This window comes from Ips typographus, linkage group LG4, assembly GCF_016097725.1.
Source record: "Ips typographus isolate SLU linkage group LG4, UJ_Ityp_2.0, whole genome shotgun sequence".
Taxonomy (NCBI): domain Eukaryota; kingdom Metazoa; phylum Arthropoda; class Insecta; order Coleoptera; family Curculionidae; genus Ips; species Ips typographus.
In genome coordinates this window covers 6,695,503-6,709,697 of record NC_138425.1, presented here as the reverse complement: position 1 = coordinate 6,709,697, position 14,195 = coordinate 6,695,503, and the positions used below count along the sequence as shown (strand labels likewise).

The 14,195-nt window shown below is 35.9% G+C and overlaps 4 protein-coding genes and 1 long non-coding RNA gene across 5 annotated transcripts; 4 read left to right on the top strand and 1 right to left on the bottom strand.

Annotated features, from left to right (window-relative positions):
* Positions 1-1,119: 1,119 nt before the first annotated feature.
* On the top strand, positions 1,120-9,689 carry LOC145727769 (uncharacterized). Its single transcript, XM_081977592.1, has 3 exons — positions 1,120-1,630; positions 2,889-3,329; positions 8,918-9,689. Exons 1-3 carry the CDS (start codon positions 1,185-1,187, stop codon positions 9,639-9,641), a joined length of 1,611 nt encoding a protein of 536 aa, XP_081833718.1. The 5' UTR covers positions 1,120-1,184; the 3' UTR covers positions 9,642-9,689.
* On the bottom strand, positions 2,804-3,444 carry LOC145727805 (uncharacterized). Its single transcript, XM_081977626.1, has one exon. It carries the CDS (start codon positions 3,379-3,381, stop codon positions 2,881-2,883), a length of 501 nt encoding a protein of 166 aa, XP_081833752.1. The 5' UTR covers positions 3,382-3,444; the 3' UTR covers positions 2,804-2,880.
* LOC145727804 (uncharacterized) lies at positions 4,226-4,945 on the top strand. Its single transcript, XM_081977625.1, has one exon. The coding sequence runs from the start codon at positions 4,283-4,285 to the stop codon at positions 4,865-4,867; it is 585 nt and encodes a 194-aa protein (XP_081833751.1). The 5' UTR covers positions 4,226-4,282; the 3' UTR covers positions 4,868-4,945.
* On the top strand, positions 6,475-7,071 carry LOC145727806 (uncharacterized). Its single transcript, XM_081977628.1, has one exon. The coding sequence runs from the start codon at positions 6,531-6,533 to the stop codon at positions 6,996-6,998; it is 468 nt and encodes a 155-aa protein (XP_081833754.1). The 5' UTR covers positions 6,475-6,530; the 3' UTR covers positions 6,999-7,071.
* Positions 9,690-12,604: 2,915 nt separating the features above from the next.
* Positions 12,605-13,388, top strand: LOC145728312 (uncharacterized). Its single transcript, XR_014178041.1, has 2 exons — positions 12,605-12,702; positions 13,153-13,388. It is a non-coding gene; the product is annotated as an uncharacterized LOC145728312 (long non-coding RNA).
* The last annotated feature ends 807 nt before the right edge of the window (positions 13,389-14,195 follow it).

Here is a 14,195-nt window from a genome sequence, read left to right as displayed (position 1 = left end):
GTTTTCTCAACCTTTTGGTCTGAACTTTAGATGTTTTCAATAGCCTGATGGTCCAGAGTTCCAGCTCAAACAATAATAATTTTTCTGTGTGAAAAACAGCTTGAAAGTTTAAGGTTCACCTGAGATTCTCCGCCTATCAGTGGTATGAAATTTTTTTAATTATGTCCCTTAATTCAGACTTGTGCTAACTTCCAGAAATTCGTTGTTTTATCGAGGGGAGTTTATTAACAGCAGATTTTTTAAAATCTTCAGTTAATTAAAATTTGAAATTTTTTGGTATAAATCCACGAAACTAAATATGGTGTCATTTCAGACCTGACCCAGTTTAGTTTAAACAATAGTGGTTCAACTTTAATCGTCTTTTGGGCATTTTATCTCCAGCACGAAATCTACCAATAATGCTTTTATTCTGTCAGTTTGATAAACATCATGTGTAATAGCCGGGTAAATGCTACTGTATTATTCAACGTTCAACAGAAAATCCATAAATAAACTATTTAACTTACTGAAATTATGTTAGCCGCAAATGGTCATACAATAAGCCCTTATGCGAACAAGAAGACGTAAATCTCTCCCTTATGAGTATTTAACGTAAACATTAGAATATATTATCATAAACAACCCGTAGCCAGAAGTGATTAATCACACCCTAATGTAGGTATGTCGGTTCATTTATTATTGAACATGTTGAGCATCAAACACCTCTGTGTTGGCTTAATTGGTTTACCTAGTCATGATTATAATTTTAGTGGCATTAAATGTAATAATTGATCGGTCATCAGCATGTAGTATGGAATTTGTGGCTTGTTTTCTAACAAAAACTAAAACGACACAAAGTTTTAAATCCGGTAATGTCAGTGCCCATGTCCTTCGTTAATCATTCACCTTTTACAAGAAACTACAATTCGATATGGGCGTTGTCTCCTCGCCGGAGGCATTCCGTATACGATTTTACGGAGTACCAGAAAAAAATTAATGCAACAAACCACGTCATTGCCGCTGAAATTTTGATCCTGTTTTAGTCGATGGCCAAGGTCTAAAATTCGTTCAAGATCACCGGACAATAACGCGTACGTAGGGTCTGGTAAATTGTTCTTTCGTATAAATAGACGGTTTTCGTTTTGTTAAAGCATCAGTCTCAATCAGTCAGTCTTAGACTCGCAACACAGACCTAAAAAAACAAAATGTTCAAATTGGTGGTGTTGTCTGCTCTCGTCGCCGTCTGCGTGGCCAAACCAAGCGGTTACCATGGAGTCATTGCTCCAGTAGTAGCCAAGACCTACATCTCTCCAGCTGCTGTAAGCAGCACCTACAGGGAAGACATCATCCAGAAACCATCAGTTGTAGCTTACTCTGCTCCAATTGTGGCCCAACACGTCGCCCCTGTAGTTGCCAAAACTGTCGTAGCTGAACCCATTGTAGCTGCTCCCGTCGTTGCCAAAACCTACGTCTCCCCAGCTGCCGTCAGCCACACCTACAGGGAAGACATCATCAACAAACCAGCTACTGTTGCTTACGCCGCCCCAGCTGTTGCTTATGCCGCCCCTGTAGCTCATGCCGCTCATGTAGCTTACTCCGCCCCTGTAGCTTACTCAGCTCCAGTGGCTTACGGTTATGCTGCTCAGGCCTGGTAAAGAGAGGACTGATTTAGCCTAGACTGTGTAAATACTTAATTTATTGAAACACTGAATAAATAAAGGGTTTTTAATGAAACATACTTTGTTGTTTTTATTAGTCTGAGAAGCTGAGAAGCTGAAAATCTATTTTAGTGAGTACCTTAAACACAAAAAAATGTATTGTAACGGAGAAGTGAAATACACTTTACTACATTGGATTTATTGGGCTACTACAGCTGTGGGTGCCGTTAGCCTATGAGTTTTAATAGTTATTTTAGCAGAATCCTAAATGGTAATGTTTCAAGTTTCGTAGTATTTCAAAGTAGTATTTTACTAAAAAAAAATATGAACAACATATTTTGAATTACGTACTTCTCTTAAGGTGTTGATGATTGTTTTTAGTTATGGCAAAGTTGCTTACGACTGCTGAATCCTTTAGATAGTTTTTCACCATACTTGTGTACTTTTTTTGCCGTTGTAATCTTAAAACATGTTCCACAAATAACCAAGAAACAGATGATTCTTCAAAGCAATGTTAGGACTACTTGAGGTCACACAGAAACATAAAACTTACAATATTTAATTAAGATTGATTGAAATTTCTTTTACTAAAGACTTCTTTCTGTAATACTCGGAGCAAAATCTTAAAACCAGTAAGACTTTGCCAGCACAGGTTTCATGTATGATTTATTATTCCACTATTCCACGGTATTTACTGGTGTTATTTACTAAAATTTGCAACTTTGTCAGTTTCTCACGTCTAACTTAGACAAAATAAGTTATTGAATACAAATGTTTGACCAAATGTCTGATAACTTTGATGATAAATAAACGGCTTAAAAACCCCAATCAAAACTTGACTTTTTGTGTTAGTAAGCATTTTCACAAAACAGTAATGAAACTTTATTAAATGCATATTTGCTGTATTAATTTTTACTTTTTAAATAATATCCTAATAATTTATTTGCTCTCTGGGTCTCTGGGTAAGTCCAAAATTGGCTTAATGGTATTGCTTTCTTTACCGTGCACACAAAGTAAACAATTCTATTTGAATGTTTAAGCAAATTTAAGAATAACTACCCTTATAACCTAATTAAAATGTAAAAAAAATTCGTTTTTTCGTTTCGAGTGCTACTCCCATATTGTAATAAATACAATGATTTTCAAAGAAAGAAAATAGCCAACTATGTGTTTGAAAAACCTTTATTTATTCACTTTTTTAATAAATTATGTTTATATGCATCTAGACTCATCAATCCTCTCTTCACCAAGCCTGGACAGCAGGAGCGTGAGCAGCATAACCGTAAGACACTGGAGCAGAGTAAGCCACAGGGGCGGAGTAAGCTATCTGAGCACTATGAGCTACAGGGGCGGAGTAAGCTACATGAGCGGCATGAGCTACAGGGGCGGCATAAGCAACAGCTGGGGCGGCGTAAGCTACAGTAGCTGGTTTCTTGATGATGTCCTCCCTGTAGGTGTGGCTGACGGCAGCTGGGGCTACGTAGGTCTTGGCAACGACGGGGGCGGCTACAATGGGTTCAGATACGACAGTTTTGGTAACCACAGGGGCGACATGTTGGGCCACAATTGGAGCGGAGTAAGCTACAACTGCTGGCTTCCTGATGATGTCTTCCCTGTAAGTGTGGCTTACGGCAGCTGGGGCTGCGTAGGCCTGGGCTACTACTGGAGCAATTACACCATGGTAGCTGCTTGGTTTAGCTACGGCAACGGCTACGAGAGCAGACAACACCACCAATTTGAACATTTTGTTTGTTAGGTCTGTGTTGCGAGTCTAAGACTGACTGATTGAGACTGATACCACATTAATCTAAGAGTTCGGTATTTATATGAAAGTAAAAATTGGTATGGGTGACGCACGTTTAGGGTGTTATTCATGCGATCTTGAACGAGTTTATGACTCTCTGCTACCTTGACCGTCAATAGGAACAAAAATTATTAGACTTTCTTTAGCAGTAGGTATAATTACCATTTTTTGGTACGTTACTTTGAAATTCATTGTTATACGCCTACCTTTTCTCATTGTCAAAGTAATAGGAAACTAATGTAGGTTTATTGCGAGTTTTAAGGAAACGTTTTATAAGTTGTGCAAATATTTCAACTTTTAATTAGTAATAGTACATAGTAAGCTGATCACACCACGTCCTGATGTAATTTTATTTTTTTTTGTTTAACGTCACAATGTTGTATGCATTGAAAATATAAAATAATATGATACAATATACTACAACACATAAATACACACTTAAAAAATTGACATGAATTATTGAGTGACTTTAAATACTAACACAATATACCAATTTGAAAACACTTTTTAGGATTATTAATAGTTAATATTTATAAATTGTGCACACAAAATTAGGGTTCTGACACTAACAGGATGCATGACTGTGCTTGGGATGATCATAAATAAAGTGGTAGACAAGGTAATACACAAAAAACGACTTTACTTCAGTGCCTGAAATGCCGCATCGTTCTTGCTGATGGTCAAGATACCATAATTATAAACCCGTTCAAGATCACCAGGTTGCTGACATTTATGCAGTTCCGAAATGCGTTTGCATATAAATACCGCATCGTCAAATCGATAAGCCATCAGTCTTAATCAGTTAGTCTCTAGACTCGCAACACAGACCAAAACAATCAAAATGTTTAAATTGGTGGTGTTGTCTGCTTTCGTAGCCGTTGCCGTAGCTAAACCAGGTGTGGTTGCTCCAGTAGTAGCCCAGACCTATATAACCCCAGCTGCGGTCAGCCATACTTACAGGGAAGACATCATCAAGAAACCAGCAGTAGTAGCTTACTCTGCACCAATTGTAGCTGAACAAGTTGGCCCTGCTATTGCCAAGACTGTGGTAGATGCGCCCTTGGTAGTCGACCCCTTCGTTGCCAAAGCTCCAACTGCCGTAATTACAAAACCTGAAGTCGCAGCTGAACCTGTTGCAGCTAAATCCATCGAGGTTCCAGCTCCAGTTGTAGCTGAACCCGTCGCCCCTGTTGTTGTTAAGGCTGCCCCAGCTGCAACCGTTGTAGCCACCCCAATCGAGGCTAAGACAATCATTGCTCCAGCTGCAGTCAGCCACACCTACAGGGAAGATATCATCAATAAGCCAGCTACTATCGCTTACGCCGCCCCCGCCGTTGCTTATACTGCCCCTGTGGTTTATTCCGCCCCTGTAGCTTATGCTGCCCCAGCGGCTTACGCTTACGCTCCTGCTGTCCAGGCTTGGTGAAGAAAGAACTGATTTAAGAAAGACTGTATAAAATTAATTTATTAAAAAACGCATTGGATTAAAGTTTTTTGAAACTTGCTTTATTGTTTATTTATTTAAAATGCTGCGTTCCACATTGGACCTTTGTGCTTTCTTCTTTACGTAGAAAGATGAGCTGTGAGTCAAAGAGCCCAGTTCAATGAATAAAAATGATAGTACTAATTTATCTAATCTAAAAATTCTAATTGTTCTTTTGAGTTGTTGAATGTCCAGATAGACTTTCGAAAAAGTAAATATCTGTTATAAGCTAAATATTATAAAACACATTATAGAGACGCAGTGGATCTCAAAAAGACTGCGGATAGAAAGTAGCTTCACCAGAAAATAGTCGGAGACTCAGAGAAACTTTCCCGCGTAGAAGTTCTGAGAAGGAGCTTGTGACGTAGGAGGCCTCCAAGCTGGTTTCCAAACATCAGAATCTCTAGACTCTAAACCAAAAATCACTTTACCTCAGAAAGGGTGAAGACTGGTCCAGTAACGGGGTTTTTCTTCGCATTTAAACTCTAAGTGCAAAAAGAACTCATATATTAGTTGTACTTTTATCATTTTTTTAATTGAGTTCAGCTGAACTCATCTTTGACTTCATGGTAATAATAATTATGACAATAGCTAAGTCTATTTTATACAATGGCGGCATGAAGTTCGACGTTTTAAACAAATTTATTTCATTCAAATGCATTCAATTATTATAAAATAATTAGTTTCAAATTATTTAAAACAATTTGCATTCAAAGCACTGTAAAATTTTAAGTTTTGGTTTATTGGAAGTTTCAGTTAGTATAGTTTCTGTTAAATTTATTATTATATGAATATAATAATTATCGTCCGGCTCTAATAAAAATTTCTATCAATTAAATTGTGATTACTCATAGTAATTAACTGCATTCGAGAAACATTGACTAATAAAGAAACTAATATCTGAATTTCATTCTTTTTCATCCAAGTATGGTTAGTAAAAGTATTGGTCAACGTTTAGATAAGACAGTTCTGATTTTAGAATTTTATTGTAACAAATTCCAATTTAAAAATGACAACAAACACAAAATATATTTGAATTTAAAAAATAAAAATAAAATAAATTTCTATTAAGTGCATCATACTATTAGCATCATTCTTAAAAAGTTCACCAATTTTTACTGGAAATTATAACTATTGCTTAAATAATTAGTTTTTCAAAAACTATTTTTTTTTGTTTTTATTTATAAATTTCATTATTTATATTGTCATTAAACGGCAGTTTGTAAACTACAAAATATTTGCTGTTTAGTTAATTGGTTGAACAAGAACATAAAGACACATTGACTGTAAGTTATACATGATTTCAATATAATATTATACTCAACTTAATGACAAAGAAAGGTAAATATAGACATATCAGGATGTCTGTTAATGATTTTTATTGAACAGGATGCCAAAACTTAAGAAAGTACAATATAGTTTTCATTCTATTTGGCCACATTCAAGGTAGATATAATCATAAACCCGTTCAAGATCACCGGGTAACCCCAAACGTACGTATGGTTTGGCGAGTGGTATTTTTATATAAATAGTAGGTATTTTGTCAATTCAGTATCAGTCTCAATCAGTCAGTCTCTAGACTCGCAACACAGACCTAACAAACAAAATGTTCAAATTGGTGGTGTTGTCTGCTCTCGTAGCCGTTGCCGTAGCTAAACCAAGCAGCTACCATGGTGTGATTTCTCCAGTAGTAGCCCAGACCTACGTAGCTCCAGCTGCAGTCAGCCACACTTACAGGGAAGACATCATCAAAAAGCCAGCAGTTGTAGCTTACTCCGCTCCAATTGTGGCCCAACATGTCGCCCCTGTGGTTGCCAAGACTGTTGTAGCCGCCCCCGTCGTTGCTAAGACCTTCGTAGCTCCAGCTGCTGTCAGCCATACCTACAGAGAAGACATCATTAACAAGCCAGCTGCTGTAGCTTACGCCGCCCCAGCTGTTGCTTATGCCGCCCCTGTAGCTCATGCCGCTCATGTAGCTTACTCCGCCCCTGTGGCTTACTCCGCCCCTGTGGCTTACTCTGCTCCAGTGGCTTACGGTTATGCTGCTCACTCTCCTGCTATCCAGGCTTGGTGAAGAGAGGACTGATTTAGCTCAGACTGTGTACATATGTATTATTTATTTATTAAAAATTAAATATGTACCTATATATATATAAATTAGTTAATTTTTTTTTGCCTCCCAACATTATAAACATAGCAACTCCATTTAACTTTTTAAAAGTAAAAAATGAAATTAAACTTGCTCTATTATGAATGTTGGTGCAGTGTGAACCCAGTTACTAACTAAATTGGTGTTTGACCATATCTTTCTAGAATTGTACCCATTCTCTTTTTGTGAGAAACCAAAAATGATTTTCTAGTAATTTTTTGATCATGAATATTTAGGAAACGCAAACCAACGCATTGCGATTAAGAAACATTTCATTTTTATGAATGTAATTGCTACTTTCTACTGAAGAAGTAAAATTTAGAACGGTATAACCAAGGTAAGTTTGTAACTAACCTTGTTGATACGATTAACAATTACGTTTACTCTTTTAATCACTTGAAAAATTACACTATTCAAGTTGGCCGAAAATTCTAAAACTATAAAGGAAGAGTAAAGTTAAAATTTAATATTCCAAGTTTACGATTTAGGCTTCCGATATAGCTTCCTAATTACTACGACTGCAGGGATTATTTAAAAAAAATACAAAAAATATTAGAGTGGCCCAAACATTATTTTTTAATTTCCTTAAATAGGAATTTTAGATTTTGATCATGATTCTGTGATCTTCGAAGTGGTGCACCGCTCCATTATGCTGTATTTGTTCGCAAATTTTTGGATTACCATCAGGTTGGTGTGAGAAAAACAGGGTTCATAGTGGTATTCATCGTTTAACCCTCCGCCTTATTTTTCCTTTAGTTACTTAAAAAAAATACCACCATAATCCTGCAAATTTGACAATTGTTAGGTAGTCAACCAAAAAAGCAATTGATAACTTTCTAAAGGCCTTTTTTATTAACCATCTTTATTATTGTTGAACTGTCAAGGAAGCTTATTATGTTAAACAGCAGTTTTAATTTTCCATATTAAAAAAGAGGCGTAATTTTCAAAAAGTTAGCTTTTTAAAAGGGTAAACTAAAGCTATAGTGTGGTGTGTTAATGTTTAGAATTCTATACCAAATCAACAAAAAAGCAATGTCGCCAATTCAAATAAGAAAACTTAAAGAAGTTTTTGGGTCACCCTGTATACATCCATTTTACATTAAAAAATACGGATTAGAACAATTTTGCAAAAAATACTTGATCCAGTACATTACGCTGCCGATTAGTTAAAAAATTAGTTAATGCAAATCTACAAATACTCTTTTTAATACTGTGTTTTCTTTGTGTATTACAAAAGTACTACTTAACTTACTAACATAAATCCATATGGGAGTAGTTTAATTAATGATTTTCATTAACCGTCTTTCTGACAAACAATTGGCATTCGACTGTAACTAAACCCAATTAAAAATAAATTGAGGTTTTATTAAGACAGGGTAAAACACGGTATAGCTTTTGTCAAATCTGATAAGATTACTTTCAGTCTTGACTTTTCTATTTTTGGGTTTTAAGCCGAAGGTTGTACCGGATCCTACGCAGAAGTACACCGAATAACGTAGTTAAAGAAATTGAAAAATTATATTTTTATTCGGATGAACTGTAGGCTTGATACTAATCACCCAACAGGATATTTGTCCTCATTGATATCCGCATTTTGATAACAATAGCTCTATTAAGGCAACACGTTTTTTCTTCAGGATAACCGGGTCCATCCACCTACTTAAATCTCGTTTTAATAAAAAATGATCATTATCTTTAATAAATGCAAATTATTAACTATGTAGGTGAATGCAAATCCTAATTAACATTTTTAAGCTTGATTGATATTTACGTGATACACATTAGGTAGTACCAAAAATCGCCTTCGGAATTCGGTATGCCGACCTTCAAACGTGTTAAACAAGTTCGTTTTACCGCCTTTTATCTGTTAGACAAAAATTAGGATATAAATTCCACACTTCTATGCAAGATTTTATCAGACCTAATCAGTCAGTCTCTAAAGTAACAGCACAGACCAAAAAACTAAACAACATGTTTAAACTGGTGGTGTTGTCTGCTCTTGTAGCTTGCGTTGTAGCCAAACCCAGCATTAACCACGCTGAAACCTACGTAGCCGCCCCAGCCGTAGCTTACTCTGCTCCTGTTATCTCCAAAACAATCGTGTCTCCAGCCGCCGTCAGCAGCACTTACAGGGAAGACATCATCAGCAAACCAGCTGCTGTAGCTTACGCTGCTCCAGCTCCAGTAGCCTACGCTGCTCCGGTTATCCAATCTGTAGTTGAACCTGTTGTCGCTCCAGCTGCAGTCAGCCAAACCTACAGGGAAGACATTATCAGCAAGCCAGCCGCTGTAGGTTACGCCGCTCCAGTTGTCTCCAAAACTGTTGCTGTAGCCGCTCCAGCTCCGGTAGTTTACTCTGCGAATGTCGTTTCTAAGACTGTAGTCGCTCCAGCCGCTGTCAGTCAGACCTACAGAGAGGATGTGATCAGCAAACCAGCCGCTGTAGCTTATGCTTCTCATGTTGTGGCTCAACCTTCAGTTGTATCTTACTCAGCTCCAGTTGTTCAATACGTAAGCAGTCCGGTTGTAGCCAAAACTGTGGTATCTCCAGCTGTTCAGTCGTGGTAAAGAGAGTACTGATTATGGTTCTTGATGTTAATAAATATTGAAATTGCAGTTTTAGTTTAATTTCTTCTATTCTGATATAGTCACAAACTTTTAGGTAAAACACTCTCAAATATTATAAATTATGTTATTAAATGTGGGTGTGTTTTCTGTTACAGCCACAACCAGCAAATAAACTACTAAGCTAAGCAAGTAACGTTTAATAAAAAAACTTACTTTTGAGGCAAGTACATTAAAGTTGGATCAAGTGTTAAGAAGTTATAGTGCTTGCTTGTATTGCCTAATTTTAATAATCTAACTAAAATAGAGTTAGAAGTAATACATCCTTTGTTCTACTTGTATAGTAAAAATGTTTTAGTGGAATTCAGACAAAACCGTGCAAAAAATATTTTGCCCTTCAGTACAAACCAGATCAAACAAAAAAGTGCAATTCACTGGGATACACAGACGTTTTCTTAAAAAAAGCGACAAAATTATTGGAATTGATTAACCATGCTGTCGAAACTCATTAAGTCCTTGTTTAAAGACCATTTATCAAGGAGCAAATGACAGTTCTCCAATTCTTGCTTTCCCTTAATCGCATTACATTTTTGAATGCATACTAATTTGAACCCAAGTCGGCTTAAAATCAGTATATATTTAATCTATACGCAATAATTAATTATGCGCCATAAGTTAATTAAAATCACTCTAAAAAAATATTTAGTAAACTAAACGATTCTTATCGTACAAGAGATATGTCAGGGAATTTGCTCTTAAGGATCGTCAGATTTAATTGCATTATTCGATAAAAACCTTCAGGTCGTTGTGGTTTTGGATACCTTTCGACAGTGACATGAGTGCACTTTCGAGGTCTGCGTGTTCAAGATCACCAACAATAATTTGATGCATTGATCAATAAAAAAGTTATTTAGGTAGGTATAAATAAAGCCCTAGTTGTGTGGGAATATCAGTCGAAATCAAAGAGTCTTACATCAACAAACAGCACAGACCTTTGAGTAAAAATGATCAAAGTTGTGGTGTTGTTAGTTACTTTAATTGGCGTTGTGATGGCAAAACCAAGCTTCTACTCTGGTGGATTGTTAATACCTAGTTCAGTGAGCAACACTTACAGGCAGGACATCATTAAGCTACCTTACCCATCAAGGGGTCCTCAAATTCTACCCTCAACCACACCTAGCAGTCAACCTATGAAACCTACACTTCCAGCAGGTGTAGTACCAAAACCACCACCAACAAATGGGACAGCACCAGCCCTTCGACCATACCAACCGCCTTCAGTAGTTTACTTTGTTCCAGCCAGCCAACCTGCGTCACCAGTTCTTTTAATTGACTGTCCTCCAGTGATTCAATATTGGTGATTGAGTAGCATAGTTGTTTTGTACAAATAAAGCTTGGTTTGATACTTACCTGTTTGGTTTCAATGAAAACCCCGCTAAATTTGTAAATAATCCTAGATTTCAGATAAAAGGTGTCAAAATGCAACAAAATTCAACGAAAGTAGTAGGCAAAATAATCTAAGAAGCAGATCTTTTGAAGAGAAGCCACATTTCAAAAATGATAGCAAATTTAAAAAGTTATTGAAAGGTTTTAAGACACTTGTTGAAGGATTTCAGTAGTATTTAGAAGCCTTCATCATTCCTAAATAATTTTTGAGGTCACTGGCAAATTAAAAAAAATCTTTGAAGGTTTAAGACACTTGTTAGGACCTCGGGCAATTTTGGAGAACTTTTCAGCAATACCTGTTTCTGATTGTTATTTATAAAACGATTCTAGAACATCTGCCAATTTAAAAACAAATTTGGAAAGTTTATGAAGATTTGAGTGGGCTCTACCTTAAGATGCAATCTGAGATAATAAAATATTTTTTGTGTTTTGGCAACAATGCAATTTTTTCGTTTTTTTTGTATGTGTATGTGAGTCCGCCTAAAACCTGAATTTATTTATTAAATTTACATGTTTTGTTTAAATATGTGATAAAATTAAATAAAGTAACAAACCCAAATGGACAATTAAACGAATATAGCATTTAGTTACTGACATTTGAGTTTAGTTTATTTAGTCATTTTAGTAATTTTGTTAAATTCTTATGTTGTTTTTATCGAGGCTGTGGGAACCTGCATGAAGCGATGCGTAACGCATTCCATTGATAAGGAAAATCAATAAAGGAACCTTAGTAAATAAGCGGCTAGGGTAGAACCGACACCCATATTGTTATCCTCTTAATTGTTAGTTCGTAATTGATTATATTATTGTTGTTTATTAGTGGTGTTATAGTTATGAATATTCGGGATTTGTTTAATAGTGTTTCTTGGGAGTTTTAGTTAATCCTGGAGTACCACAGAGGCTAAAATTAAAGATGTAAGAAATTTTTCTTTAACTTATATTTATGTTAAATACATGTCAATAATTACATTTACGACATCGCCCATCCCTACAACAGGGCAAATATAAATATGACTAAAACGACACAAAATCAGGATGACGCTACAATACAATAGACAGGTACATCGTTTTGAATGTAAGAAGTAAAGAGACAAACGTCACATTCAAAACGTTGTACCTGTCTGTTGCATTGTTGCGTCATCCGGTTTTTGCGTTATTTTACTCATAGGCAAACTAAAGAGTAAATAAAACAGAAAGCTGAGCAAAAAAAATAATGAAAAACTACTACTCACTAAATTTAGATCACAAAAAAGTTTTAGCAACTGTTCCTGCTTCGTTCTTATCATTCTTCACAATCTTTTTAACCAGGTCTCTTTTAGTCTCAAATTTGAAAAAATCATAGATAGATAGATTTCAAAACAAATAATTGTAGAATGTAATAATCTGAAAGTGGAATATTCTATGTATAATTTTAACAAATTTTTATTGTTTTTATATGATGAATTGTGATAAGTGAAATACAAGTACATGCTTAAAACTCAGGTGTGATTAACTGTGTTGTCAAAGTTCGTTAAGTTCTGATTTAAAAACACTTAATCACATCAAAAATGGTTGTTGCCTTGTTTGGGTTTCGCTTAATGGTATACTGCATTTCTCGGTGCATATTAATATAATGACCGTAAGTAAGTTTAATCCGAATGGATTAATTAATTATACGTCACACGCCAATTAAAATCAATCTCAAAAAGTCTTGGCAACCCTAAACAATAATATGCATATGGTGAAAAGGAACTGTTCGGTTTAATTGCTTTGTTCGATAAAAACATTCAGGTCGTTTCGGTTTTGGACCCTTCGACAGTGACATGACTGCAGTTTCGAGGTCTGCATGTTCAAGATCACCAACAATGCTTTTGATGCATTACTTTTGTCAAGAACAGAAAAAAAATAAAGTGATTTAGTTAGGTATAAATAAGACCCTAGTTTATGGAACAAATCAGTCGAGTCTTATTCAAACAACGAGCAACACAGACCTTTGAGTTACCAAGCAAAATGTTCAAAGTTGTGGTGTTGTTAGTTGCTTTAATCAGTGTTGTTGTGGCAAAACCAAGTTTATACCCTGGGGGGTTAGTTCCTACAACACCTAGCAGCAAGCCCATGATGAGACCCACATTACCACAAGGTTTAGTACCACCACCTCCACCATCAGTAAATACCACTGGACCAACTTTACCACCCTATGAACCATCTGTAGTATTTGTGGTTGCTCCACCACAGCTTTTTGTAGTTGATTGTCCTCCAGTGATTCAATATTGGTGATTATTTTAGGTTAGTTTTTCTGTAAAAAATATAGCTTTGTCTATGACACTCACGGTCGTTTTGATTTATAAAAGGGTCCCGCCAACAAAGAAAACTCTTAAAATTGTCTTTTGTTTCGTATAGAAGTTTTAAGCCCGCCCACCCGGTCCCGACAACGGCAAGTCCGGAACGTTCTGGCTTTTTGTATTGCCCTGTTTTCTCCTATAATAAAAGGAATTTGTCAGTGCCAGGGCGACTATAAAGATTACAGATCGGTGTCCAGTAAACAAATTGAGTCGTATACTGCCAAGTTCAGGAGATTGAAGTGATAAATAAAAGTTCCTTTCAATATACTGCCCAATAAATCTTAGACCTTTATGCGACGGAAGTGTGACTTTTTTCGAAACAAGAAGCGCAACCTAAAATAAAAACTAGATTTCCAAGAAATAAAAGTTTAGTGGTTTCGATAAAATAGTGAGTTGACCACGATTGGATTGTTTTTGTAAATTGAAATATTTTCTCAATCGTGACAGTAGTGAAGTTACCAATAATTAATTATTACTTTCATTGGTCAAGAATTTAGAAGACAATTTTTTAATAGTATGGTAAATTTACATGTGCAGTATTTGCGTACTTAGATCTCAGCACTGTTCGTAAAGCTGCTTTTTTGACCAATCGCAAACTACCCCACTTTCCTTAAACATCAGTGGTTAAAATCAATTTACCTTGGAAAGAATAGAAATAGAAACTCGGGGGTAAACGATAGTTTCCTTTTCTTCTTATTTTGATTAACGACACGGTAATGTAAACGATCAGATAATGGAATTCATTTGTCGGGCTGCTTCTATTAGAATATTATCTGATGATGTCACTCGT